This window comes from Heterodontus francisci, chromosome 7 (assembly GCF_036365525.1).
Source record: "Heterodontus francisci isolate sHetFra1 chromosome 7, sHetFra1.hap1, whole genome shotgun sequence".
NCBI classification, from domain to species: domain Eukaryota; kingdom Metazoa; phylum Chordata; class Chondrichthyes; order Heterodontiformes; family Heterodontidae; genus Heterodontus; species Heterodontus francisci.
The window spans coordinates 13,821,599-13,848,388 of NC_090377.1; the positions used below are offsets into that span (position 1 = coordinate 13,821,599).

At 44.2% G+C, this 26,790-nt stretch overlaps 1 protein-coding gene across 1 annotated transcript in view; it reads right to left on the reverse strand.

Annotated features, from left to right (window-relative positions):
* Nucleotides 1-3,479: 3,479 nt before the first annotated feature.
* prkag3a (protein kinase, AMP-activated, gamma 3a non-catalytic subunit) overlaps nt 3,480-26,790 on the reverse strand; it is a 40,950-nt gene continuing 17,639 nt past the window's right edge. The window contains exons 8-12 of the mRNA XM_068034469.1: nt 24,884-25,010; nt 8,250-8,415; nt 6,818-6,855; nt 5,076-5,222; nt 3,480-3,596 (exon numbers count right to left, since the gene is read on the reverse strand). Of these exons, the coding sequence (XP_067890570.1) occupies nt 3,480-3,596; nt 5,076-5,222; nt 6,818-6,855; nt 8,250-8,415; nt 24,884-25,010 (595 nt within the window). The remainder of the gene's footprint in view (nt 3,597-5,075; nt 5,223-6,817; nt 6,856-8,249; nt 8,416-24,883; nt 25,011-26,790) is intronic.

Consider the following 26,790-nt stretch of genomic DNA (forward strand, 5'->3'; position numbering starts at 1 on the left):
ACGAATTGAGGTGTCACCAACATGAAGTGTTGAATTTGGTCTCTCCTATCAAGTTATCACTCCAGCTTCTTAAACTAAATCAGGGAACCAAACCCAAGTGCATGCTGGGATAGCCAGGCTTCTTTGGAGGTCAGTTTGATAATATTAAGGATTGATCAGTTCAACAAGAATTAACATTTTCAAAAAAAACAGTTGAACACATTTAGATAGTAACGTAAATTACTCAGGCAAACCCCCGGACACCGAAAATTAATATCACTACCATTTTAATTATGGTTATTTAGCTTCTTTAATTCTACTTCATAAAAGTTCATGTTCTATCTAATGCTGATGAAACACAGGTCAAACCTACACTATACTATTGACATCTGGACATTCAAAAACATTATTTTTTGTGCCGAATCTTGCATTTACCAAGGAGACGGAGATTAGTTCTGGTGCCTGTCTAGCGCATAGTGTCAGCAACAAGAACTCCTGGGACAGGTATATTATGGGTTGGATACAGATTAAATCTCCCCTTTCATCGTCCCATCAAACACATCCAGGTCAGCTATAGGGTTGCCAACTTTGGTTGGACAAACTCCTGGAAGTGTCATCACATGACATCCTGCCTCAAACCACCCTGCCCTGCCATTGGTCACCCAACATTTCCACACTCTCCATGCATTGCCTTTCCATTGGCCAATTGGAAAGCAAACAAACTCTTCATTAATCAATTGGATGATACTTGACATTCAGTCAAATAACCTCCTCCCCCAACCCGCACACGCATTATAACAAATAAACTAAAGTCTTCAAAGAATTTTTTTTAAAGCCACAATTTATTTTAATTCCCCGATGGCTTTTCTGCCAGGTTTTCTTTTTAGCAGCGGAATCCAGGAGATTAATTTCTGGAGACTCCAGGGCAAACCTGAAGGGTTGGCAACCCGCCATACAAAGTCAATCTCTCCCCTCTACTTTGCTCTGACAATGTGCCTCAGTCTCAACCATAGAACCCTAGTGCAACAGTTGGCCATTTTTCACGCACTAGTGAACTTTCCCAGTTCGTGCCAGGTTATTAGTTATAAGCAATGTGTGTTTGTATAATATTTAGGATTATGTGGAAATACAAATAAGTTCCCTCTTAAAGCAGGAACACACTTTATACTTGCAATTATGGGGATGTTGGTCAAGTCAATCTCCATGCATGTAAATCTCACTGGAGGCAGGCAGAGGCTGATAGCCAAGGCTTGATGTTACATTATTAGATCAGCAGTCTGTTTACAATTGTACACCATTTACAATGCAGTGAATACAATGGTGCATAAGCAGGTTATCCCATGCAAAGATTCCAGTACCTAGTTAAGGGAGTGAGGGGAGGGGTGGGGTGGAATATAATGATGAAATGCATTATTTTATCCTTGTACTAATTGCGACTCCCCCTCCATCGGCTCCCCTGCTGCCCCCCTCCCCCCCCCAGCATCACTCCACCATTTGTAAACAGGACAAGGCAGAAATAACCCAGCGATTTAGATGCAGGTGTTGAGGGAACGATCTGTGTATTTGCTGTTGATACTAAGTTATGTGCGAGTGTCAGAACTGTGAACGATGCTCGACTAGATCGATAAGTGCTTGGGGGCTGGGCTTCTGACTGATAAATAATTTTAACTGAGAGAAGTGCGGTGTTATGCATGTGAGTAGGGCTAATGCTGAACAAACGTACACTCACCAGGGAAAAGTACTAAACCAGGTTGAGAAAGAGAAAGGTCTGGGAGCTCTAGTCTCTAAAGGTTCATGAGCAATGCTGTGAAATAATAGCTAGAGCGAGTAGGGTATTGGAGTGTATTTATAGGTGAATTGATGATTTTAAAAAAAGCTACGATTTTGTCCTTGTACAAGAACTTGGTCAGACTGCAGTTAGAGCACTGGGTCTAATTTTGATCTCTTCACGCATATTGAAGCTTTGAAAGGGCTGCAGAGGATGGCCATGAGACTAATTCTCAGTTTGAAGCGTCTTAATTATCAAGCTAGGCTTGAAGGGCTGGGACTCTACACTTCAGGGAGCGCAGACTTAGGCGTGATCTGATCGAGGTTTATAAGATGATAAAGGTAATAGATTGTGTTCACATAGACAGCTTATTTCATCTAAGTAGGTTAGGGAGGACCAGGGGTCACAATTGTAAGTCGTACAAGGCCAGATCTAGGTTACATGTCAGGTGGTGGTTCTTTTCCCAGAGAATGTTGGACTTGTGGAACAGGAGCCGTGTTGAGCAGTGAACACCAGCTTGCTGAATTCCTTCAAGCAAAAGCTGGACAGGGCATCACTGGCAAGGTCAGCAGTTATTGTCCCTCCCTAATTGCCCTTCAGAAGGTGGTGGTGAGCCGCCTTCTTGAACCATTGCAGTCCATGTGGGGTAGGTACACCCACACTGCTGTTAGGAAGGGAGTTACAGAATTTTGATCCAGTGACAGTGAAGGAACAGCGATATAGTTCCAAGTCAGGATGGTGTTGTGGCTTGGAGGAGATCTTGCAGGTGGTGGTGTTCCCATGCATCTGCTGCCCTTGTTCTTATATGTAGTAGAGGTCGTGCATTTGGAAATTTTTTGTCTCTATTAGGAGATTAGGGCGGCACAGTGGCGCAGTGGTTAGCACTGCAGCCTCACAGCTCCAGTTACCTGGGTTCGGTTCTGGGTACTGCCTGTGTGGAGTTTGCAAGTTCTCCCTATGACTGCATGGGTTTCCTCTGGGTGCTCTGGTTTCCTCCCAAAGGCAAAGACATGCGGGTTGATGGGTAAATTGACCATTGTAAAAATTGTCCCTAGTGTAGGTAGGTGGTAGGAGAATTGTGGGGATATGAGAAGGAAAAAATGGGATTAATGTAGGATTAGTATAAATGGGTGGTTGATGGTCAGCCCAGACTCATTGGGCCAAATGGCCGGTTTTGGTGCTGTATGAATATTACATGGCTTCTAGGAAGGGTTATGAAGGGGTTTCACATGTGTGGGGGAACTACTTTGAGGTTTGCACATGTGCTGGGATGGGAAGCTTTGGGTTTTTCACATGGGCAATATGACCTATTGCACAGTTACACAAAGCTATCTGGGCACAAAGTGGCCACCCAAAGCCACCCACCAATCCTCCCACCCCCACAAAATGTAGACAGGATATCTCATCAAGGTGCGTTGGGTTAACCATAAGCAGTGTGAAAAGTGTGCAAAGACCAAACTCATCACTTTCACAATGTGCAATCAGGTCAAAATAAAATGTAGTGCGGATCCCTACTCTTTGCAAGAGTCCATGCAATTTCTGGACAGGAGTTGACTATTGGAAACTGGATGTGTATGGATACGAACTACATTGTATGTTGGGCCTGCTGTAGATCAGGGCTGATTCCTCCCCATCACTTGAGTGCAGACTAGATCAAGCCTGTTATGCAGGCAGCTCACTACCTACCTGAATCACTCTAGAATGATACAGAAGAGAGGAGACTCATGAGAGTTCAGGAATAAAGAGCATTTATACCTGCTGGAGACAGGACTAATGCTTGGAGCATGTCAGACAGTGAGACAATTCCTTGCACAACATCCTCCTCATTTACCAATACCAACCGGTGAACCTGCAGGAAGAGACAATCATCAGGTGAGGTAGGATGACCAAGGCAAGATCAGTTTTTCATCCATCTCAACCAGATATCCAGGACCTCTTTAAGATCTTGTATGACCAGGCCTCAGGATCAAACTGACTAAAGGAGGACCATCAACAAAATTATCCTTTATAAATCACTGTTTAGGACTCAGCTAGATTATGGGTGCCACACTTTAGAAAGGATGGCAAGGCCTTGGAGATTTACTGGAATGATGCCAGGGATAAGGGACTTCAGTTATGCGGAGAGATGGGAGAAGCTGTGGTTGTTCTCCTTGGAGCACAGAAGTTAAGGAGAGATTTAATGGAGTTCAAAATTATGAGAGGGGTTTGATAGAGCAGATAGGGAGAAATTGTTTCTACTGACTGAAGGATTGATAACCAGAGGGCACAGATTTACGATAATTGGGAGATGCTGAGAGGATGTTTCCCCTTGTGGGGGATTCTAGAACAAGGCAGCACAGTTTCAAAATAAGGGGTCTCCCTTTTAAGATGGCAATGAGGAGGAATTTCTTCTCTCAGAGAATTGTTAATCTTTGGAATTCTCTTTCTCAGGGAGCAGTGGAGGCTGGGTCATTGAATATAAACAGATCCTTGATCTACAAGGGAGTCAAGGGTTATGGGGGGGGGTGGGGGAGCAGGCAGGAAAGTAAGGCCACAATCAGATCAGCCACGAACTTATTGAATGGCGGAGCAGTCTTAATAGGCCGAATGGCCGACTCCTGCTCCTATTTCTTATGTTATTACGTTGGAACAAAAGCCTGGGGAGATATTTTACATAGTTAGTTGTTGTGATCTGGAATGTGCTGCCTGAAAGGGCAGTGGAAGCAGATTTGATTGTAATTTTCAAAAGGGAATTGGATAAATACTTGAAAAGGAAAAATTTGCAGAGCTACGGGGAAAGATCAAAGGAGAGTGGGACTAATTGCATCGCACTTTCAAAGAACTAGCACAGGCATGAAGGACGGAATGGCCTCCTTCTCTTAATTATTCTATGATTCTATGATCTGCAACAGAAAGATTGTTTCAGATGCCACCTTTCAGCCCTTAATATTAATGCAAGTCTTTCAACTTTTCTTTATCCAAACCCCTCGATTAAATTCCAGCCTGTAACTCACTCCTGCGTATCTGTTATTCTATGTATAAACAACACCCCCACCACCACCCCCCCCCCAGAAACTCTCGATTAGATTTCCAGCCTGTAACTCACTTGCAGCTATTCATTATTTGATATAAAAGCCATCAGAATCCCTTGATTAGATTTCAGCCTGTAGCTCACTCCTGGGTGTCTGTAATTTGATATGTAAGCTAACTGAACCCCTCAATTAGATTCCACTCTGTGTTCATTCCTGTATATAGAGGGATCTGAAATATTTATTATGAAGGACATTTACTGACCCTGTGCACTTCGAGAGGAAGAGGTCAGAAGTCATTGAGTTCATTAGTTCCTTACCTCATTCTTAACAAGACGTTCAGTGATGACTTCCAGTGTCTCATGTGCATAACACTTGAGGACATTTTCAAAACAATGCCAGCGCTGCTGCAGTGCCTCCTTCACACTGACATCCAGATTATTGTAGGCTTTCTGTGCAGCAAGATTCTGAAGAAAGGGAATGGAGTGATTGTCTAGACATGCAAGTTATGTCCATCTCTAATCACCATGTTTAATCACCATGCTCCAACCATATGCCTTCCTGTAACTGTCTCCACATGATGGCCAATTATATTTCAACTTATCATAGTTGGAAATTTAATAGTAGTTAGCAAATACAAATAAAAAGTTGACTCAATCATCTGAATTCCAGCTTCAATGCTAGTTAAAAGGTGGCTTAAGGAAAAGGGCTGTATGAATTGATCCAGTTCATATTTTGTGTCTGGCACGAGGTGTGGAGTAAAATCTTGCATTTAGATCGTACTTTCTCAAATTTTCAAAATGTCCCAAAGAATTTCACAACAATTTATAGAGCATATAGAGAATCTATTCTGTTTATACAGGGTCACTCAATCTAACTCCACAAGTACATAAATCTATAAATTACAATCTTTAATATTGAAAAGTTTTCATTTATTTATCTCCTCTCAGTCTCAAGATATCCCAAAGAGATTTACATACAGCCAATTAAATAGCTTTTTTGAAGTGCAGTCACTGTACAGCAGCCAATTTGCACACAGCAAGATCCCACAATCAGCAATGCATTGATGATCAGGTGTTTTTTTTTAGTCTTGTTGGTTGAGGATAAATTTTGGCCAGGACACTAAAAAGAACTCCCCTGCTCATCTTCAAAACTGTGTCATGGGATGGTTTATGCTCACCTGATAAGACAGACAAGGTCTCAGTTTAATGTCTTATCCAAAAGATAGCACCTCTGACAATGCAGCACTCAGTCAGTACTGCACCGGAGCGTTAGCCTAGATTTTGTGCTCAACTCATTGCTGTTATGGAGATCATGAACATCTTTGTACCAAATCCTCTTACTGCCACCATAACTTGTAGATAAGCAACCTCCCAAACTCTCTCCAGCCAAAATAAAAGCTAAAATCTTTGCCCTAAACTTCTCATCTTGTTTTCAAATCCCTCCATGGCTCACCCCTCCCTATCTCTCCAAAATCCTCCAGCGCTACAGCTATCCAAGATCTCTGCACTCCACTAATTCTGGCCTTTTGCACATCCTTGATTGCCATCGCTGCACCATTGGCAGCAGTACCTTCCACTGCCTGGGCCCTAAGCTCTAGGATTCCCTCCCTAAACCTCTCCGCCTCTCCATCTCCTTCTTCTCCTTTAAGATGCTCCTTAAACCTACCTCTTTCTCCAAGCTGTTGGTCACCTGTCACTGGGTGTCAAATTTTGTTTGATAATGCTCCTGTGAAGCTCCCCGGGACAGTTTACCATGTTAAACTGCATTATAAATGCAGGTTGTTGTTGTTGTATAAGATGGAACATCAGTCACTGAAGATCCGCGGAGAGTGATCATTTTTATTTTAGTTCCTGCTGAGTGATGTCACCTCTGAGTAAAGAAAGACCTCCAGACCTTCAATTACCAGGAGCTTGGCCTTTTCCAACAAATCTGAGCTGCTCCTGGTATTTCCCCCCAGCACCACCCTCCCCACTGCACCCACCCCTCCCCCCAACCATCCCCACTCTTCATACGTGGCTGTGTCTCTGTGTTGATATTTCCAAATATTTGCAGTACTTACTATAGCATCAAATCGTGAGTAAAGATTCACCACTTTACCTGGTGCAAAAAAAGAAGTAGATCAGAATGTGATCACTCTACTACAAATTAGTGAAAGCAGGTACATGCATGCAGGTTTATCCAGTCTTTTGAGTCTCTGTGGCCACATAGGTGCCTATCAAGGAAACACAGAGTTTAAATTCCTGTTATCATTAATTTACAGATATCTCAAGTTGCTGATACTAATAAATCTTGATCTGATTTAAAGATGCAATAAAGAAATTGCATTTCTATAGCGCCTTTCATGACCTCAGGTTGTCCCAGGTTGGGCGGCACAGTGGCGCAGTGGTTAGCACTGCAGCCTCACAGCTCCAGCGACCTGGGTTCAATTCTGGGTACTGTCTGTGTGGAGTTTGCAAGTTCTCCCTGTGTCTGTGTGGGTTTCCTCCGGGTGCTCCAGTTTCCTCCCACATGCCAAAGACTTGCAGGTTGATAGGTAAATTGGCCATCAGAAATTGTCCCTAGTATAGGTAGGTGGTAGGGAAAATATAGGGACAGGTGGGGTATGTGGTAGGAATATGGAATTAGTGTAGGATTAGTATAAATGGGTGGTTGATGGTCGGCACAGACTCGGTGGGCCGAAGGGCCTGTTTCAGTGCTGTATCTCTAAAACTAAAGCTAAAAAATAACCTAAAACTAAAACAAAGTACTTTGCAGCCAATGAGGTACTTTCGAAGTGTAGTCACTGTTGTAATGTAGGAAATACGGCAGCCAAATTTCACACAGCAAGATCCCACCAACACCTACACGATAACCAGATAATGTGTTTCTTTCAGTGATGTTGGTTGAGGAATAATTTTGGCCAGGATACTGGAGAGAACGTCCCAGCACTTCTTCAAAATAGTGGCTATGGGATTTTTTTTTATGTCCACCTGAGTGGGAAGATGGGGCCTCGGTTTAACGTCTCATCCCAAAGACTGCACCTCCAACAGTGCAGCACTCCCTCCGTACTGGCACTGGGAGTGTCTACCTAGATTCTGTACTCAAGTGTCTGGAGTGGGACATGGACCCACAATGTTCTGACTCAGCCATTCAGCCCCACAAACCTTCTCTGCCATTCAATTCCATCATGGCTGATCTATACCTCAATTCCATTTACCCACAGCTCCATATCCCTTGATACCCTTACCTAATTAACATGTATTGATCGCAATCTTGAAAGCTCCAATTGACCCCGGCAATCATTATCTTTGGAGGGTGAGTGGTTGGAAAGCATAGAATGCACCTCTGCAGGTTAAATCCCCTCTAAGTTCAACTGCTTAGCTATCTCAGTTCAATAAGTCCAATTCTGCTCTCTTTCAATTGTCTGAAATGCCAGGGCCAATATTTATTTGTATCCCAACCCTCTCCCCACCCCCCGCCCTCATCCCATCCTATACCCGCCTAACACTTACCCAACTTGTTAACTACGGGCAGAGCAGACACCCTTCTTGCTACAAAGATCCCGAGTGCTTCGTAAACCGATGATGTCTCCTCTATCAGGGCTATGTGTTTGTACGTCCCGATTCCAAGCTCTTGGAGAGTCTTCGTCATAAAGCTTGGCTTGGGGAGTTTCGAGGCCTGAAAGCAAATAGAAACACAGGGAGGTCAGCTTAGTCAGAACACAAGGGCATAACCTTAAAATTAGATAAGATCAAATAGACGAAGTTGACACAGACCAATTCCTGGTCCAGACCATAGGACCTCAGTCAGGGTTTAAAAGATTAAGGGGTGATCTAATCAAGGTGTTTAAGATGATTAAAGGAGTTGATAGCTTCTCTGTATCTACCCTATCTCCATAAACTTGAGCTCATCCAAAACTCTGCTGCCCATAGCCTAACTCACACAAATTCCCATTCATCCATCATCCCTGTGCTTGCTGACCTATATTTGCTCCCAGTTCAACAACATCTCAATTTTAAAATTCTCATCCTTGTTTTCAAATCTCTCCATGACCTTCCTATTTCTGTAACCTCCACCAGCCATACACTTCGCACTCCTCCAATTCTAGCCTCTTTCACACCCCAATTTCATTTGCTCCACCATTGGTGGCCATGCCTTCAGTTGCCTGGGCCCTAAGCTCTGGAATTCCCTCCCAAAGCCTCTCCATCTCTCTACCTCTCTTTCCTCCGTTAAGACACTCTTTAAAACCTCCATCTTTGATCAAGCTTTTAATCACTTGTTCCATTATCTCCTTATATGGCTCAGTGTCAAATTTGTTTGATAATGCTCCTCCTCGGGACATTTTACTACATTAAATATATTTTACTGCGCTATATAAATGGAAGCTGTTGTTGTTGTAAACTATTTTCACTGGTTGTGGGATTGGGGTTGGGGATGGGGGGGATGCGGTGGAGTCCAGAATAAGGAGACATAACCTTAAAGTTTAGAGTGTTCAGGGGTGATGTCAGGAAGCAATTCTACACACAAAGAGTCCTGGAAATCTGGAACTCTCTCCCACAAATGGTTGTTGAGACTGGGAGTCAATTGAAAGGTTCAAAACTGAGATTGACAGATTTTTGCTTAGTAAGGGTATTAAGGGTTACAGAACCAAGGCAGATAAAGAGAGTTAAGATACAGATCAGCTATGATCCAGTTGAATGACGCGCAACAGGCTTGAGGGACCGAATGGCTTCCTCCTGTTCCTGTATTCCGAGGGCACTGGCAAGAGTACTACACTTTTCCTAGTGCCCCTGGGCTATGAAAGAGGGGGAAAATAGTCCCCATCAGCCAGGACTCTGTTTCCTGGTTTAGTGATCTCTAAATGATAGTATACATGCACGCAAATACTGAATTAGTGCAAGAGTGGGCTCAGCAATGATGAACCCGTAGTCAAGTAGTTTGCCAACACTCAATACTGAGCTCAATTATGAAGAAAGGTAAATGATTATGAAACAATTATGAAAAAAGGGTCCCACTAGGAGGCCAGAGACAGTGGAATAATATCCCAGCGGGAGTCAGCACCTTCAGAGCACTTTTCGGAAGCCTGAATGAAGAACAAAGCTGCTTTTCATTGCTTTTCCAAAGTTTCGCCCAAGACTTTGGGCATATCATTTTCTTGAACTTCAGTGACAGTTATAGAAACACGGCCACATCTTAAACTGCCTCTGATCCTGAAATCGAGACGTTAGGAGGCTTTAAGCTCATTAAATGTTTAAGTAAATGGTCCTCTCCCCAGAATGATGTGGCCAGCACACCTCCAAAGCATGGCTGGCACCTCCATTTCTCAGTCATCTTCCAGCTGGCCGTAAAGATATGCAGCTCACCACCACCTTCTCAAGGGCAATTAGGGATGGACAATAAATGCTGGCCTAGCCAGCGACGCCCACATCCCCCGAATGAATAAAAAAAATGCAATGGCAATTGGTGCTGAGCTATGGGCAGTTATGTGCTGGTAGGTCTCACCCAATGGGAAATGGGCCGAGACTTTGCAAACTCATCTCACATGGAATCATTACAGCCTGTATCGTTGTAAGACTTCCACTTCATCAGTCTGTGGTGAATTAAAGCACAGAATCCCAAGGGTAAAGGGACACTATGGCGTGCATTTATAATCTCCACCTGAAGCCAAAGACAATTTTACAAGTAAAGGACAACACTCAGGTAGCTGGAAAATATGAGACTCATGTTGAAGACATAATGACAGCAAGATTGTGCTCTTTTTCTTGATTATACAGGTCATTGGTGAGGCCACATCGGGAGTACTGTGTGCTGTTTTGGTCTCCTTACCTAAGGATGCCCTAGAGAGAGTGTAACGAAAGTTCACTGGACAGGTTCCTGGAATGAGGGGATTGTCCTAGGAAGAGAGGTTGAGTAGACGAAGGCAGTATTCCCTAATGTTTAGAAGAATGAGTGGTGATCATGAATGGTGATTGAGGCTAGCAGGAAGTTTTAAAGAGCAACGAGAAGGAGAGAGAGAGAGAGACCAGCAGGGATCTATCCTATCCTATCCTATCTTATCCTATCCAGTCCAGTCCAGTCTGTGGCTTCAAAGAAGACCGACCGAGAAAAACAAGTAGTTGATTGGTTAATGAGTATTTTTCTCATTTATCTTTGAAAACTCGGGTAATTTTAGTAATTGTAAAGTTTTATTAGCATTAAGATTTACTAACAGTAGTAAAGCTTAATAGATTGTCTGGTGTGTATTTCCTATTTATTACCATTGATAAGGTTTATTATTATTGGTGAGGCTATTACTACAATTGGTAACGTTTTAGTATTGGTAGGATGTATTAATAGTGGTAGGGTAGAATAATATTGGTAACGTTTATTATTAGCAGTAGTAAGGTCATTATAACTATTGGTAAGGTTTATTACTATTGATGGGGTTTATTAGTATTAGTTGTAGCTGGGTTTATTAGTAGCAGGGTTTAATTGTTGTGCCTTATATAATAGATAGAGGAATAGCAGGGTTGCTCCAACCTCTGGAGTGCACATTCAGTGCTTTGTGGGAACTCTAGGACACTTCTCATGTCCTGGATAACCATATGTACAGGAAGTTTCTTATATAATAGATAGAGGAATAGCAGGGTTGCTCCAACCTCTGGAGTGCACATTCAGTGCTTTGTGGGAACTCTAGGACACTTCTCATGTCCTGGATAACCATATGTACAGGAAGTGTCATAAGTTTCAGCAGCTTGAGCTCTGTGTTTCAAAACTTGAGCAGCAGCTGGCATCACTGCATCTGTGAGGCTGAAAATTTTGTGGATAGCATGTTTATAGATGCAGTCACGCCGTAGCTTAAGAGTATGCAGGGAGAGAGGGATTGGGTGACCGTCAGACAGTCAGGAAGAAACAGGTAGGTAGTGCAGGAATCCCCTGAGCGCATCTCACTCTCCAAACAGTATTCAGTTCTTCATATTGTGGAAAGTGATGGTTCATCTGGGGAGTGCAGCCAGAGCCAAGGCCATGGCACCACTTGTGGCTCAGCTCTACAGGGGGCTACAAGGAAGACTGGAAGAACAATAGTGATAGGTGATTTGATAGTCAAGGGAACAGACAGATGTTTCTGTGGCCACAGACGTGAATCCAGGATGGTGTGTTGCCTCCCTGATGCCAGGGTCAAGGACGTCACTGAACGGCTGCAGAACACCCTGAGGGGGGAGGGTGAACAGCCTGCAGTCGCGGTCCACATTGGTACCAATGACATAGATAGGAAGAGGGATGTGGTCCTGCAGAAAGAGTTTAGTGAGCTAGGTATGAAATTAGCAAGCAGGACCTCAAAAGTAGGAATCTTACTCACTGGATTACTCCCAGTACCACGCGCAAGTGAGTATAGAAACAGGAGGATAGTGCAGATGAATGCATGGCGAGAAAGATGGTGCAGGAGGGAGGACTTTAGATTCCTGGGGCACTGGAATCAGTCCTGGAGAAGATGGGGCCTGTACAGGCTGGACAGGTTGCACCTGAACAGAACTGGGACAAATTTCCTTGCGGGGTGATTTGCTAGTGCTATTGGGGAGGGTTTAAACTAACTTGGCAGGAGTGTGGGAACCAGAAGATAATACAAAAAAGGTGCACTGAGAATTGGAAAGACAGATAGCACTAGAGAAGGAAATAACAAAGTACGAGGTGGGGTCAGAGCGACAGAGGACAGAGTGTTAGACAGTACTAGAGAAGGGAATAGTTCCATATTAGATGGGAGTGGACTGAGAAGGAATACAAGGAATGCAAAGACAGATTTACAATGCATATGTGTAAATGCACAAAGTGTGGGGAATAAGGTTGGTGAGCTCCAAGCACAAATAGCCGTGTGGGAATATGATGTAGTGGCAATATGGAAATGTGGCTTAAAAATGGTGAGGACTGGACACTTAATATACAAGAATATAAAGTGTTCAGAAAAGATAGGGAAGGAAAAAAAGGGAGGTGAGGTGGCAGTCCTGATTAGAGAAGACATTGCTGTGCTGGAAAGGGAGGATGTCCTTGAAGGGGCAAGGACAGATCTATTTGGTTAGAGTTGAGCAAAAAAGGGTATGATCACACAACGGGGGGTGTTCTATAGGCCTCCAAATAGTGAGAGTGAGATAGAGGAGCAAATCTGTAGGGAAATCACAGAGATATGCAAGAACTATAGAGTGTTGATATTGGGGGACTTTAATTACCCAAATATCGATTGGGATAATTTTAGAGTAAAGGCAAGGAGGGGGGGGGAATTTCTAAAATGTGTTCAGGAGAACTTCCTTGATCAGTATGTTCTCAGCCCAACTAGAAAAGAGGCAGTGCTGGATCTGGTGCTGGGAAATGAGGTGGACCAAGTGGATCAAGTGTCTGTTGGGGGACACTTGGGTAACAGTGATCATCGTATCATAAGGTTTAGACTAGTAATGTAGAAAAGCAAGGAACAAAATAAGGTAGAATGTCTAGATTGGAAGAGGGTTAATTTCAATGTGATGAGAAGGGATCTAGCCAAGGTAGAATGGAACCAAAGACCAGCAGCAAGAACTGTCTCGGAACAATGTGTTATCTTTAAGGAGGAGATACTTCAGGTACAGGCTAGGAACATTCCAACAAGGGTGAAAGGTAAAGGAACCAAGAACAGGGCTCCTTGGCTGACGAGGGAGATAGAGGTGATGATGAAACAAAAAAGGAGGGTGTATGATGCATGTCAGTTGAACTCAACAGGTGAGAACCAGGCCATATACAATATGTTGAGAGGGGAGGTGAAGAGGAAAATAAGACTGGCAAAGACAGAATATGAAAATAGGATGGCAGTCAACATAAAAGGGAATCCAAAGATCTTCTACTGGCATGTAAACAGTAAGCGGTGGAGTGAGACCTATTATTAGAGTTAGAGAGATACAGCACTGAACAGGCCCTTCGGTCCATCGAGTCTGTGCCAACCAACAACCACCCATTTATACTAATCCTACATTAATCCCATATTCCCTACCACATGCCCACCATTCGCCTACCACCTACCTACACTAGGGGCAATTTACAATGGCCAAGTTACCTATCAACCTGCAAGTCTTTGGCTGTGGGAGGAAACCGGAGCACCCGGCGGAAACCCACGCAATCACAGGGAGAACTTGCAAACTCCACACAGGCAGTGCCCAGAACCGAACCGGGGTTGCTGGAGCTGTGTGGCTGCGGTGCTAACCACTGTGCCACTGTGCCGTCCCAGGGACAGAAAAGATAATATATGCTTAGAGGAGCAGGGAAAGGCTAATATACTGACTGAGTACTTTGTATCAGTGTTCACTAAGGAAATGGAAGCTGACAAAGTATCAGTAGAAGCAAAGAGAGTAGAGGCAATGGATAGGATAAAAATTGAGAGGGGAGAGGTGCTAAAAAGTCTAGCTATGCTTAGGGTAGATAAGTCACCTGGTCCAAACGGCTTACATCCCAGGTTGCTAAAGGAAGTAGGGGTGGAGATAGCAGAACATAATCCTCCATTCTTCCCTGGATATGGGGTGGGGGGGGGATGCCATAGAATTGAGAGAGTGACAAATGTGAATGTGACACCCTTAATCAAGAAAGGCTGCATTTGCTGACAATACATCCACTAGGTGGCGCTGTACTGGCACATGCAGAAAGGTAGCCTGTTCCACTAAAATGTCACGGTGTGCAACTTTCAGGCACCTGCCAGGACTAAAGATGGCGCTGCTCAAAAAATCACAGAAAAGCAACGTAAACACACGGCAATGCACAATGGCCGGAGAGAGCGGGTGGGGAAAGTGGGGAGCGAGCGGCCAGAGAGAGCGGGGGGTGGGGAAGCAAGGAGCGAGCGGCCTGCAATCAGTGACCGCGGGGGCATGCGGGGTGCTCTCTGCCTGCTTCCCCCACTCTCTCTTCGCTTCCCCCCCCCGGCTCTCTCCCCGCTTCCCCCCTTACCCCCTGCTTCTTCCCCCCTTCCTTCCCCTCCGCTTCATCCCCCCTTCTTCCCCTCCGCTTCTTTCCCCCCACTTCTTCACCCCCCGCTTCTTCTCCCCCCACTTCTAACCCCCTCCCCATTGCTGCTCCCCCACCCCGCCGCTCTCTCCCCGCTTCCGTGATGACGTCATTTGCGCATGTGCCAACCAGTCCTGGCAATGTGGAACGCCATGCAAGCGCAGAGAGCAGGAGCCCGTTTGTGCATGTGCGCAGCTTGGCGCAGTCTGATGACGTCCACGGCCGGCTGCGTTGTCAGGAATCACTTTGTTCAGGAAATGGTGTAAGGACAGTCCTAGCAACTACGGGTCAGTTAGTTTAACATCAGTGTAAGGTTTTAGAAACAATAATGACTCATCTATTCAAATTTTTTGATGAAGTAACAGAGAAGGTTGATGAAGGGAATGTGGTGGATGTTGTTTATTTGGATTTTAAGAAAGTATTTGATAAGGTGCCACATAAAAGGCTGGTTAAGTGAGGCTCATGGAATAGAAGGGTCAGCATCCAACTGGATTAAAAAATTGGCTTAAGGACAGAAAACAGCGAGTTGTAGTAAATGGTTTCTTTTCAGACTGGAGGATGGTAGACAGTGGTGTTCCCCAAGGGTCAATGATGGAACACTGCTTTTTTTGCTATATATAAATGACTTGGATTTTGGAATACAGAGTAGAGTCATAGAGAGATACAGCACTCAAACAGGCCCTTCGGCCCACCGAGTCTGTGCCAACCAACAACCACCCATTTATACTAATCCTACATTAATCTCATATTCCCGACCACATCCCCACCATTCTCCCACCACCTACCTACACTAGGGGCAATTTATAATGGCCAATTTACCTATTAACCTGCAAGTCTTTGGCTGTGGGATGAAACCGGAGCACCTGGCGGAAACCCACGCGGTCACAGGGAGAACTTACAAACTCCGCACTGGCAGTACCCAGAACCGAACCCGGGTCGCTGGAGCTGTTATGCTGCGGTGCTAACCACTGCGCCACTGTGCTGCCCAAAATTTGCTGACAACACAAAACTTGGAGGTGTGGCAAATAGTGAGGAAGCTATGAACCACCTGCAACAGGACATAGATAGGCTAGCAGAATGGGCAGAGAGGTGGCAGATGGAATTTAATATTAACAAGCGTGATGTGATGCATTTTGGCAGAAGGAATAGGGAGAGGTAATATATACTTAATGGCACAGTTCTAAAGAGTGTGCAGCAACAGAGGGACCTGGGATGCATGTGTACAGATCTTTGAATGTGGCAGGACATAAGAGAGTGGTTAGTAAAGCATATGGGATCTTGGACTTCATAAATAGAGGCATTGAGTACAAAAGCAGGGAGCTCTGGTTAGGCCCCAACTGGAGTATTGTGTCCAGTTCTAGTCACTACACTTCAGGAAATTTGTGAGGGTCCTTGAGAAGGTGCAGAGAAGATTTACCAGAATGGTTCCAGAGATGGAGGATTATAGAGTTATTGAACTGGAGGCCGAGCTGCAGAAACTGTGACACATCAAGGAGGGGGAAAGTTCCCTGGACATTTTGTACCAGGAGGCGGTCACCCTCCTGAGGATAGGGTCTTGTGATTTGGTCAGTGGTCAGAGACAGGAGAGTGTCGCTGCGGCTGAGGCAGGTAAGGGGACCCAGGAGTGCAGGAGCCTCAGCCTTTGTGATTGTCCAACAGGTTTGAGGTTCTTCCAGTTTGTTTGGATGAGAGTGAGGGTGGATGAGCAACCTGACCATGGCTCCATGGTACAGGAAGCCATTCAAGTGGAGGGAGAAAAAAGGAATGTAGTGGTAGTCAGGAACATTATATTTAGGGGGATTGACACTGTTTCCTGCAGCAAAGAGCGAGAGTCCAGACAGCTGTGTTGGCTGCCCGGTGTCAGGGTTCGGGACATCTGCTCAGGGCTGGAGAGGAGCTTACAGTAGGAGGGGGACGATCCAGTTGTTGTGGTCCATATAGGTACCAATGACATAGGCAGGACAAGGAAAGAGGTTCTGCATAGTCAGTCTAAGGAACTAGGCACCAAATTAAGAAGCAGAACCTCAAAGGTACTAATCTCTGGATTAGTACCTGAGACAGGTGCAAATTGGCATAGGGAAAATAAGATTAGAGAAATTAATGTGTGGCTCAAAGACTGGTGTGATAGAAGTGGGTTCCGGTTCGTGGGGCACTGGCACCGGTACTGGGGAAAGTGGTGGCTGTACCGTTGGGACGGTCTACACCTGAACCGTGCTGGGGCCGGTGTTCTAGCGAGCTGCATAACTAGGGAAGTAGAGAGGGTTTTAAACTGAATAGTGGGGGCAAGGAATCAAATTTGGGAAGATATGGTAAATCAAGGAGAAGAGACAAGACAAGAGAGAAAGGTATTAATATGGGAAATGACAAACAGACTGTGAAAGGAAGGGACAGAGCTACAACTCTAAGAGTAAATCAACAGGTAAGGCGAGAGGTTACAATAATAATAAAAGGACAAAACTAAAGGCTCTGTATCTGAATGCACGTAGCATTCGAAACAAAACAGATGAACTGAGAGTGCAAATAGAAATGAATAAGTAAGATCTGATAGCCATTACAGAGACATGGCTGCAGGATCACATAGATTGTGACCTGAATATTGAAGGGTACATGGCATTTAGGAAGAACAGGAAGCTAGGAAAAGGTGGAGGGTTGATCTGTTAATTAATGATGATATTAGTGCAATGGAGAGAGATGACCTAAGTTCAGGAAACCAGGAGGTAGAAGTAGTTTGGGTGGAGATGAGAAATCATAAAGGCTAGAAGTCACTTGTGGGAGTGGTGTACAGGCCACCTAACATTAACCACACTGTAGGACTGGGTATAAAGGAAGAAATAATGGCAGCTTGTCAGAAAGGTATGGCGATAATTATGGGGGATTTTAACCTACATATAGACTGGAAAAGTCAGATGGGCAGAGGTAGCCTAGATGAGTACATAGAATGTTTTCAGGATAATTTCTTGGAACAGTATGTTCTGGAGCCAACCAGAGAGCAGGCTATACTAGACCTGGTATTGTCCAATGAGATAGGATTAATTAATGACCTCATAGTTAAGGCACCCTTAGGTAGCAGCGATCATAATATGATTGAATTTTACATTCAGTTTGCGGGAGAGAAGAGTGGGTCCAAGACTAGTATTTTAAATTTAAATAAGGGCAATTATGAGGGCATGAAAGCAGAGCTAGCTAAAGTGAACTGGCAAATTGGATAAGGTACAGGTCACCAGAGATGCAGTGGCAGACATTTAAGGGGATATTTCAGAATACACAGAATAGATACATTCCAATGAGAAAGAAAAATTCCAAGGGTGGGACCTGCCATCTGTGGTTAACTAAAACAGTTAAAGATGGTATCAAACTTAAAGAAAAGCATAGAATTGCGCAAAGATGGGAGGCAAGTCAGAAAATATAAAAAACAGAAAAGAATAACTAAAAGATTGATAAGGAAGGTAAAATTAGAGTACGAGAGAAAGCTAGCTAGATGTATAAGGACAGACAGTAAGAGTTTCTATAGATACTTTAAAAAGAAAAGAGTTAACAAAGTGAGCGTTGGTCCTATAGAAAGTGAGTCTGGGGAATTGATAATGGATAATAAGGAGATGGTAGATGAATTGAGCAGGTATTTTGCATTGGTCTTCACTATTGAGGATACAAGTAACATCCCAGAATTAACTGTAAGTCAGGAAATGGAAGGGAGGGAGGAACTCAAGAAAATTACAATCACCAGGGAAGTGGTACTGAGCAAATTGTTGGAGCTGCGGGCTGACAAGTCCCCGGGTCCTGATGGACTTCATCCTAGGGTGTTAAAAGAAGTGGCCAGTGAGATAGTTGATGCGTTAGTTTTGATTTTCCAAAATTACCTAGATTCGGGGAAGGTTCCGTTAGATTGGAAAACAGTGAATGTAACGCCTTTATTCAAAAAAGGAGGGAGACAGAAAGCAGGAAACTACAAGCCAGTTAGCTTAACATCTGTCTTAGGGAAAATGTTAGAAGCTATTATCAAAGACGTTATAGCAGGGCACTTAGAAAAATTCAAGGTAATCAGGTAGAGTCAACATGGTTTTGTGAAAGGGAAATTATGTTGAACCAATTTATTGGAGTTCTTTGAGGGAGTTGTTGTGCTGTGGATGAAGGGGAACTGGTAGATGCGGCTGAAGAGATGGTGTGAGGGGACGGTTTTAGATTCCTGGGGCATTGGGACCGGTTCTGTGGGAGGTAGGACCAGTACAAACTGGACGGGTTACACCTGGGCAGACCGGGACTGATGTCCTAGGGGGAGTATTTGCTAGAGTGGTTGGGGAGGGTTTAAACTAAAATGGCAGGGGAATGGGAACCTTTGCAAGGAGTCAGAGGAGGGGGAATCAAAGACAAGAACAAAAGACAGTAAGGGGAATAAGAAAAGTGATAGGCAGAGAAATCAAGGGCCAGAATCAAACAGGGACACAGTGAAAAATATTGGGAAGAGGATAAGTAATGTTAAAAAGACAAACCTTAAGGCTTTGTGCCTTAACGCGCGGAGCATGCGCGATAAAGTGGATGAATTAATCGCTCAAATAGATGTAAACGGGCATAATATAGTTGGGATTACGGAGTCATAGCTGCAAGGTGACCAGGGATGGGAAATGAACATCCAGGGATATTCAGTATTTATGAAGGACAGACAAAAAACAAAAGATGGTGGAGTTGCATTGCTGGTTAAAGAGGAAATTAACGCAATAGTGAGGAAAGATATTAGCTCTGACAATGTGGAATCTGTATGGGGATAGCTGAGAAACATTAAGGAGCAAAAAACGTTAGTGGGGGTTGTATATAGACCCCCAAACTGTAGTGGTGATGTTGGGAATGGCATTAAACAGGAAATTAGAGATGCATGCGATAAAGGAACATCTGTAATTATAGGTGACTTTGATCTGCATATAGATTGGGCAAATCAAATTGATCACAATACCGTAGAGGAGGAATTCTTGGAGTGTATACGGGATGGTTTTCTGGACCAATACGTTGAGGAACCAACCACAGAATAGACCATCCTAGACTGGGTATTGTGTAATGAGAGAGGAATAATAGACAATCTAGTGGTGCGAGACCCCTTGGGGACGAGCGACCATAATATGATAGAATTCTTCATCAAGATGGGGAGTGACACAATTGATTCTGAGACAAGGGTCCTGAATCTTCGTAAAGGAAACTACGAAGGTATGAGGCGCAAATTGACCATGACAGATTGGGAAACATTACTTAAAGGGATGACGGTGGATAGGTAATGGCAAACATTTAAAGAGCACATGGATGAACTGCAAAAATTGTTTATCCCTGTCTGGTGCAAAAGTAAAACAGGAAAGGTAGCCAAACCATGGCTTCCAAGGGAAATTAGAGATAGTATTAGATCCAAGGAAGAGGCATATAAATTTGCCAGGAAAAACAACAGACCTGAGGATTGGGAGCAGTTTAGAATTCAGCAAAGGAGGACCAAGGGATTGATTAAGAAGGGGAAAATAGAGTACGAGAGCAAGCTTGCAGGGAACATAAAAACTGACTGTAAAAGTTTCTATAGGTATGTGAAGAGAAAAAGATTGGTGAAGACAAATGTAGGTCCCTTACAGTCAGAAACAGGGGAATTTATTATGGGGAATAAAGAAATGGCTGACCAACTAAATGCATACTTTGGTTCTGGCTTCACAAAAGAGGACACAAATATCATACCAGAAATGTTGGGGAACACAGGGCTTAGTGAGAGAGAGGAACTGAAAGAAATCAGTATTAGTAGAGAAATGATGTTGGGGAAATTGATGGGATTGAAGGCCGATAAATCCCCAGGGCCTGATGGTATGCAACCCAGAGTACTTAAGGAAGTGGCCCTAGAAATAGTGGATGCATTGGTGGTCATCTTCCAAGATTCTATAGACTCTGGAACAGTTCCTACAGATTGGAGGGTAGCTAATGTAACCCCACTATTTAAAAAGGGAGGTAGAGAGAAAGCAGGGAATTATAGACCAGTCAGCCTGACGTCGGTAGTGGGGAAAATTCTAGAGTCCATTATCAAAGATTTTATAGCAGAGCACTTGGAGAACAGTGGTAGAATTGGACAGAGTCGGCATGGATTTACGAAAGGGAAATCATGCTTGACAAATCTACTAGACTTCTTCGAGGATGTAATTAGTAGAGTTGATGAGGGGGAGCCAGTGGATGTGGTTTATTTGGACTTTCAGAAGGCTTTCGACAAAGTCCCACATAAGAGATTAGTGTGTAAAATTAAAGCGCATGGGATTGGGGGTAGTATATTGCGGTGGATAGAAAATTGGTTGGCGGACAGGAAACAAAGATTTGGGATAAATGGGTCTTTTTCCAAATGGCAGGCAGTGACTAGTGGGGTACCACAGGGATCGGTGCTTGGACCCCAGCTATTTACAATATACATTAATGATTTAGATGCGGGAACGAAATGTAATATCTCCAAATTTGCAGATGACACAAAACTGAGTGGGAGGGTGAGTTGTGAGGAGGATGCAGAGAGGCTTCAGGGTGATTTGGACAAGTTGAGTGAGTGGGCTAATGCATGGCAGATGCAGTATAATGTGGATAAATGTGAGGTTATCCACATTGGTAGCAAAAATAGGCAGATTATTATCCGAATGGCTATAAACTGAGAGAGGTGAATATGCAGCGAACACCTGGGATGGTGGGACTGACATATAAGGAGAGATTGAGTTGGTTAGAATTATAGTCGCTGGAAGTCAGAAGAGAGGGGTGATCTCATAGAAACCTATAAAATTCTAACAGGACTTGACAGGGTAAATGCAGGAAGGATGTTCCCAATGGTGGGGGAGTCCAGAACCACGGGTCATAGTCTAAGGATACGGGGTAAACCTTTCAGGACTGAGCTGAGGAAAAATTTCTTCACCCAGAGAGTGGTGAGCCTGTGGAATTCACTACCATGGAAAGCAGTTGAGGCCAAAACATTGTATGTTTTCAAGAAGGAGTTAGATATAGCTCTTGGGCCTAAAGGGATCAAACGGTATGGGGTGAAAGGAGGAATAGGTTACTGAGTTGGATCATCAGCCATGATCATAATGAATGGCGGAGCAGGCTCGAAGGGCCGTATGGCCCACTCCTGCTCCTATTTTCTATGTTTCTATGTATTGTGCTTAGATTTCTAGAAGGCATTTGATAAGGTGCCACATAAAAGGTTATTGCAGAAAATAAAAGCTCATGGTGTAGGGGGTAACGTATTGGCATGGATAGAAGATTGGCTAGCTAACAGGAAGCAGAGAGGAAGCGTAAATGGGTCATTTTCTGGTTGGCAAGATGTAATGAGTGGTGTTCCACAGGGATCTGTGCTGGAGACTCAACTTTTTACAATTTATATAAATGACTTGGATGAAGGGACCAAAGGTATGGATGCTAAATTTGCTGCTGACACAAAGATAGGTAGGAAAGTAACTTGTGAAGAGGACATAAGGAGGCTACAAAGGGATTATAGATAGGTTAAGTGAGTGGGCAAAGACCTGGAAAATGAGGTGTAATGTGGGAAAGTGGGACATTGTCCACTTTGGCAGGAAGAATAAAAAAGAAACATATTATCTAAATGGTGAGAGATTGTGCAGCTCTGAGATGCAGAGGGATCTGGGTGTCCTCGTGCATGAATCGCAAAAGGTTAGTATGCAGGTTCAGCATGTAATTAGGAAAGCTAATAGAATGTTATCGTTTATCGCGAGGGGAATTGAATACAATAGTAGGGAGGTTATGCTTCAGCTATATAGGGCAATGGTGAGATCACATCTGGAGTACTATGTACAGTACTGATCTCCTTATTTAAGGAAGGATGTAAATGCGTTGGAGACAGTTCAAAGAAGGTTTACTTGACTAATACCTCAAATAGGCGGGCTGGCTTAACGAGGAAAGATTGGACAGGCTAGGCTTGTATCTGCCAGAGTTTAGAAGAGTAAGAGGCGACTTGATTGAAACATATAAGATCCTGAGGGATCTTGACAGGGTGGATGTGGAAAGGATGTTTCCCCTTGTGGGAGAATCTAGAACTAGGGGTCATTTAAGACAGAGATGAGGAGAAATTTTTTCTCTCAGAGGGTGGTGAGTCTTTGGAATTCTGTTCCTCAAAAGGCGGTGGAAGCAGAGTCTTTGAATATTTTTAAGGCAGAGGTAGATAGATTCTTGATAAGTAAGGGGGGGGAGGGGGAAAGTTTTTTTTTGCTCATTCATGGGATGTGAGCGTCACTGGCTAGGCCAGCATTTATTGCCCATCCCTAATTGCCCTTGAGAAGGTGGTGGTGAGCTGCCTTCTTGAACCGCTGCAGTCCATGTGGGGTAGGTACACCCACAGTGCTGTGAGGAAGGGAGTTCCAAGATTTTGACCTAGCGACAGTGAAGGAACAGCGATATAGTTCCAAGTCAGGATGGTGTGTGACTTGGAGGGGAAATTACAAGTGGTGGTGTTCCCATGTTTTTGCTGCCATTGTCCTTCTAGTTGGTCGAGGTCGTGGACTTGGAAGGTGCTGTCTAAGGAGCCTTGGTGCGTTGCTGCAGTACATCTTGTAGATGGTACACACTGCTGCCACTGTGCGTCGGTGGTGGAGGGAGTGAATGTTTGTAGATGGGGTGCCAATCAAGCGGGCTGCTTTGGCCTGGATGGTGTCAAGCTTCTTGAGTGTTGTTGGAGCTGCACCCATCCAGGCAAGTGGAGAGCATTCCATCACACTCCTGACTTGTGCCTTGTAGATGGTGGACAGGCTTTGGGGAGTCAGGAGGTGAGTTACTTGCCGGGGGTAGGTGGAAATGTGGAGTAATCAGTTCAGCCATGAACTTATTGAATGGTGGAGCAGGCTCGAGGGACCGAGTGGCCTATTCTTGCTCCTAATTCGTATGTTCGTATATTCATAGTTACAAGGCTAGGTTGGAAAATCTGGGTTTGTTCTCCTCAGAAAGGAGACTGAGGAGAGATTTAATAGAAGTACCAGATTATGACAGGCTTAGATAAGTTAGACAAGGAAAAGCTGTTCCCATTCACAAATAGTACTCGGACTAGGGGACACAAATTGAAGGTTTTGAGCAAAAGATGCAGGGGGAATATGACGAAGCACTTTTTTACGCAGTGTGTAGCAGTGACCTGGAACTCACTTGCCACAAGGGTGGTGGAAGCGGAGATGAGCAATGACTTCAAGAGGAAGTTGGATGTCCACCTGAGAGAAATAGACTTGCAGGACTACGGGCATCGAGCCGGGGAGTGGGACTGACTGGATAACTCTGTGGAGAGCCAGCACGGCCTCGATGGGCCGAATGGCTTTCTACGACTTTATCTAATTGAAACATATAAAATTCTTAAGGGGCTTGACAGGGTAGATGCTGAGAAAATATTTCCCCTGGCTGAAGAGTTTAGAACATGTGGTCACAGCCTTGTGATAAGGGGTCGGCCATTTAGGACTGAGGTGAGAAGAAATTTCTTCACTCAAAGGGTTGTAAATCTTTGGAATTCCCTACCCTGGAGGGCTGTGGCTGCTCAGTCTTTGACAGAGGTTGATAGACTTTTGGAAAAGCACGGGAATTAAGGGATATGCGGATAGTGTGGGGAGGTGGAGTGAGGCAGAAGATCAGCCATTATCTTGTTGAATGGTGGAGCAGGCTTGAAGGGCCAAATGGCCTCCAGCTCCTCTACCCATGTTCTTATGTTTTTATTCCTCCTCCATTTATAGTGAATCTTAGAATCGTACAGTACAGACGATATCATTTGGTCCATTTCGCCTGTGCTGGGTCCAATTAGTTTTGTTGCCCTGCTCTTTCTCCTAGCCCTGCAAAGCTTCACTTTTGAAGTATTTATCCAATTCTCTTCTGCCAGCCTGTCAGGCTGTGCATCCCAGACCACAACAACACGCTGTATAAAAATATTCTCCTCATCTCCCCCATGGTTCCTTTTCCAGTTTTTCTAAGATGGTGTCCTCCGGTTACCAACCCTCCCGCCACTGCAAACAGTTTCTCCTTATTTAATCTATTCAAAGCCTTTATAATTTTGAACATCTCAATTAAATCGCCCCTTAACCTTCCCTGCTCTAAGGACAACGATCCCAGCTTCTCCAGTATCTGAACAAGAAAGAAAGGTTTCTGTTGATCCCGTACTTATCTTTAAACATAACGCAGACGAGAGACTTACAAAGAGGTGGAAGTATTTCAGGATGCGTTTGTGTGACAGGATGTAGAGCACATTCCCAGATACAGGGTCGATGACTGGCAGCCGATGAATTTTATTCTGAATCAAAGAGTAAACTGCATCAAAGAGGCTAAAGTGGAAAAAACACAATGAATGGGTTAAAATCAGAGAACAGACAACAGTTGGTACTTAACAATAATGTTAAGCTTCCTCATCAGGTGAAGGACAGGTATCTATCTGATGGGACCACTCTGGACCTGAATTTATGGCGAGTGTTAATTGTCTTTTATTTTTTAACTGCATATTATTCATTGCTACTCTGTTACTGTATCCAGAGTGTTCACCTGTGTGCAACCTCCTTCAGCTGTGGGATCAGTGACAGGATTATATCAGCTATCAGTGCCAATTGATCAGCCATGGCTCAGTGTGTGGCACTCATACTGCTAAGTTAGAAGGCTGTGGATTCAAATCTCACTCCCCCATACTGACACTCCAGTGTTAGACTCATAGAGTAATTTACAGCACAGAAGGAGGCCATTTGGCCCAATGAGTTTATGCCAGCTCTGCACAGAACTAGTCAGTCAGTCCCAATGCCCCACTTGATCCCTGTAGCCCTGCAAGTCTATTTCCTTCAAGTGGCCATCCAATTTCCACTTGAAGTCATTGATTGTCTCCCGTTCCACCATTCTTGTGGACAAGAAGTTCCAGGTCATTACCACCCACTGTGTAAAAAAAGTTCTTCTTCATATTCCCCCTGCATCTCTTGCCCAAAACTTTCAATCGATGTCCCATAGACCCTAGACCTTGTACCATTAGTTAAAGGGAACAGTTTTTCCTTGTCTAACTTATCTAAACCTTTCATAATCTTGTACACGTCTATTAAATCTCCCCTCAGTCTTTTTTCTAAGGAGAACAATCACAGTTTTCCCAATCTAAATTTGTAACAAAAATCCTCCATCCCTGGAATCATTCTGGTAAATCTGCTCTGCACCCTCTCAAGGACCCTCACATACTTTCCAAAATGTGGTGAACAGAACTGGACACAATACTCCAGTTGGGGCCTAACCAGAGCTTTATAAAGGTTCAGCATACTTTCCCTGCTTTTGTGCTCAATCGCTTGTTTATGAAGCCGAAGATCCCATATGCTTTACTAACCACTCTCTCAATATGTCCTGCCACCTTCAAAGATTGATGCACATGCACTCCAGGTCTCTTTGTTCCTGCTCACTCTTTAGAACTGTGCCATTAATTATAGGGAGTACTGCACTGTCAGAAGTGCTGCCTTCTGCATGAGCTGTTAATTTGAGGCCTTTGCTCGAGTCGCTCTGAACAGGCTCCAGAAGCTGGCCGAGCGCGTCTACCCTGAGGCACAGTGTGGCTTTCGTGCAAAGAGATCGACCATTGACATGCTGTTCTCCCTTCGTCAGATACAGGAGAAATGCCGTGAACAACAGATGCCCCTCTACATTGCTTTCATTGATCTCACCAAAGCCTTTGACCTCGTCAGCAGACGTGGTCTCTTCAGACTACTAGAAAAGATCGGATGTCCACCAAAGCTACTAAGTATCATCACCTCATTCCATGACAATATGAAAGGCACAATTCAACATGGTGGCTCCTCATCAGAGCCCTTTCCTATCCTGAGTGGTGTGAAACAGGGCTGTGTTCTCGCACCCACACTTTTTGGGATTTTCTTCTCCCTGCTGCTTTCACATGCGTTCAAATCCTCTGAAGAAGGAATTTTCCTCCACATAAGATCAGGGGGCAGGTTGTTCAACCTTGCCCATCTAAGAGCGAAGTCCAAAGTACGGAAAGTTCTCATCAGAGAACTCCTCTTTGCTGACGATGCTGCTTTAACATCTCACACTGAAGAGTGCCTGCAGAGTCTCATCGACAGGTTTGCGTCTGCC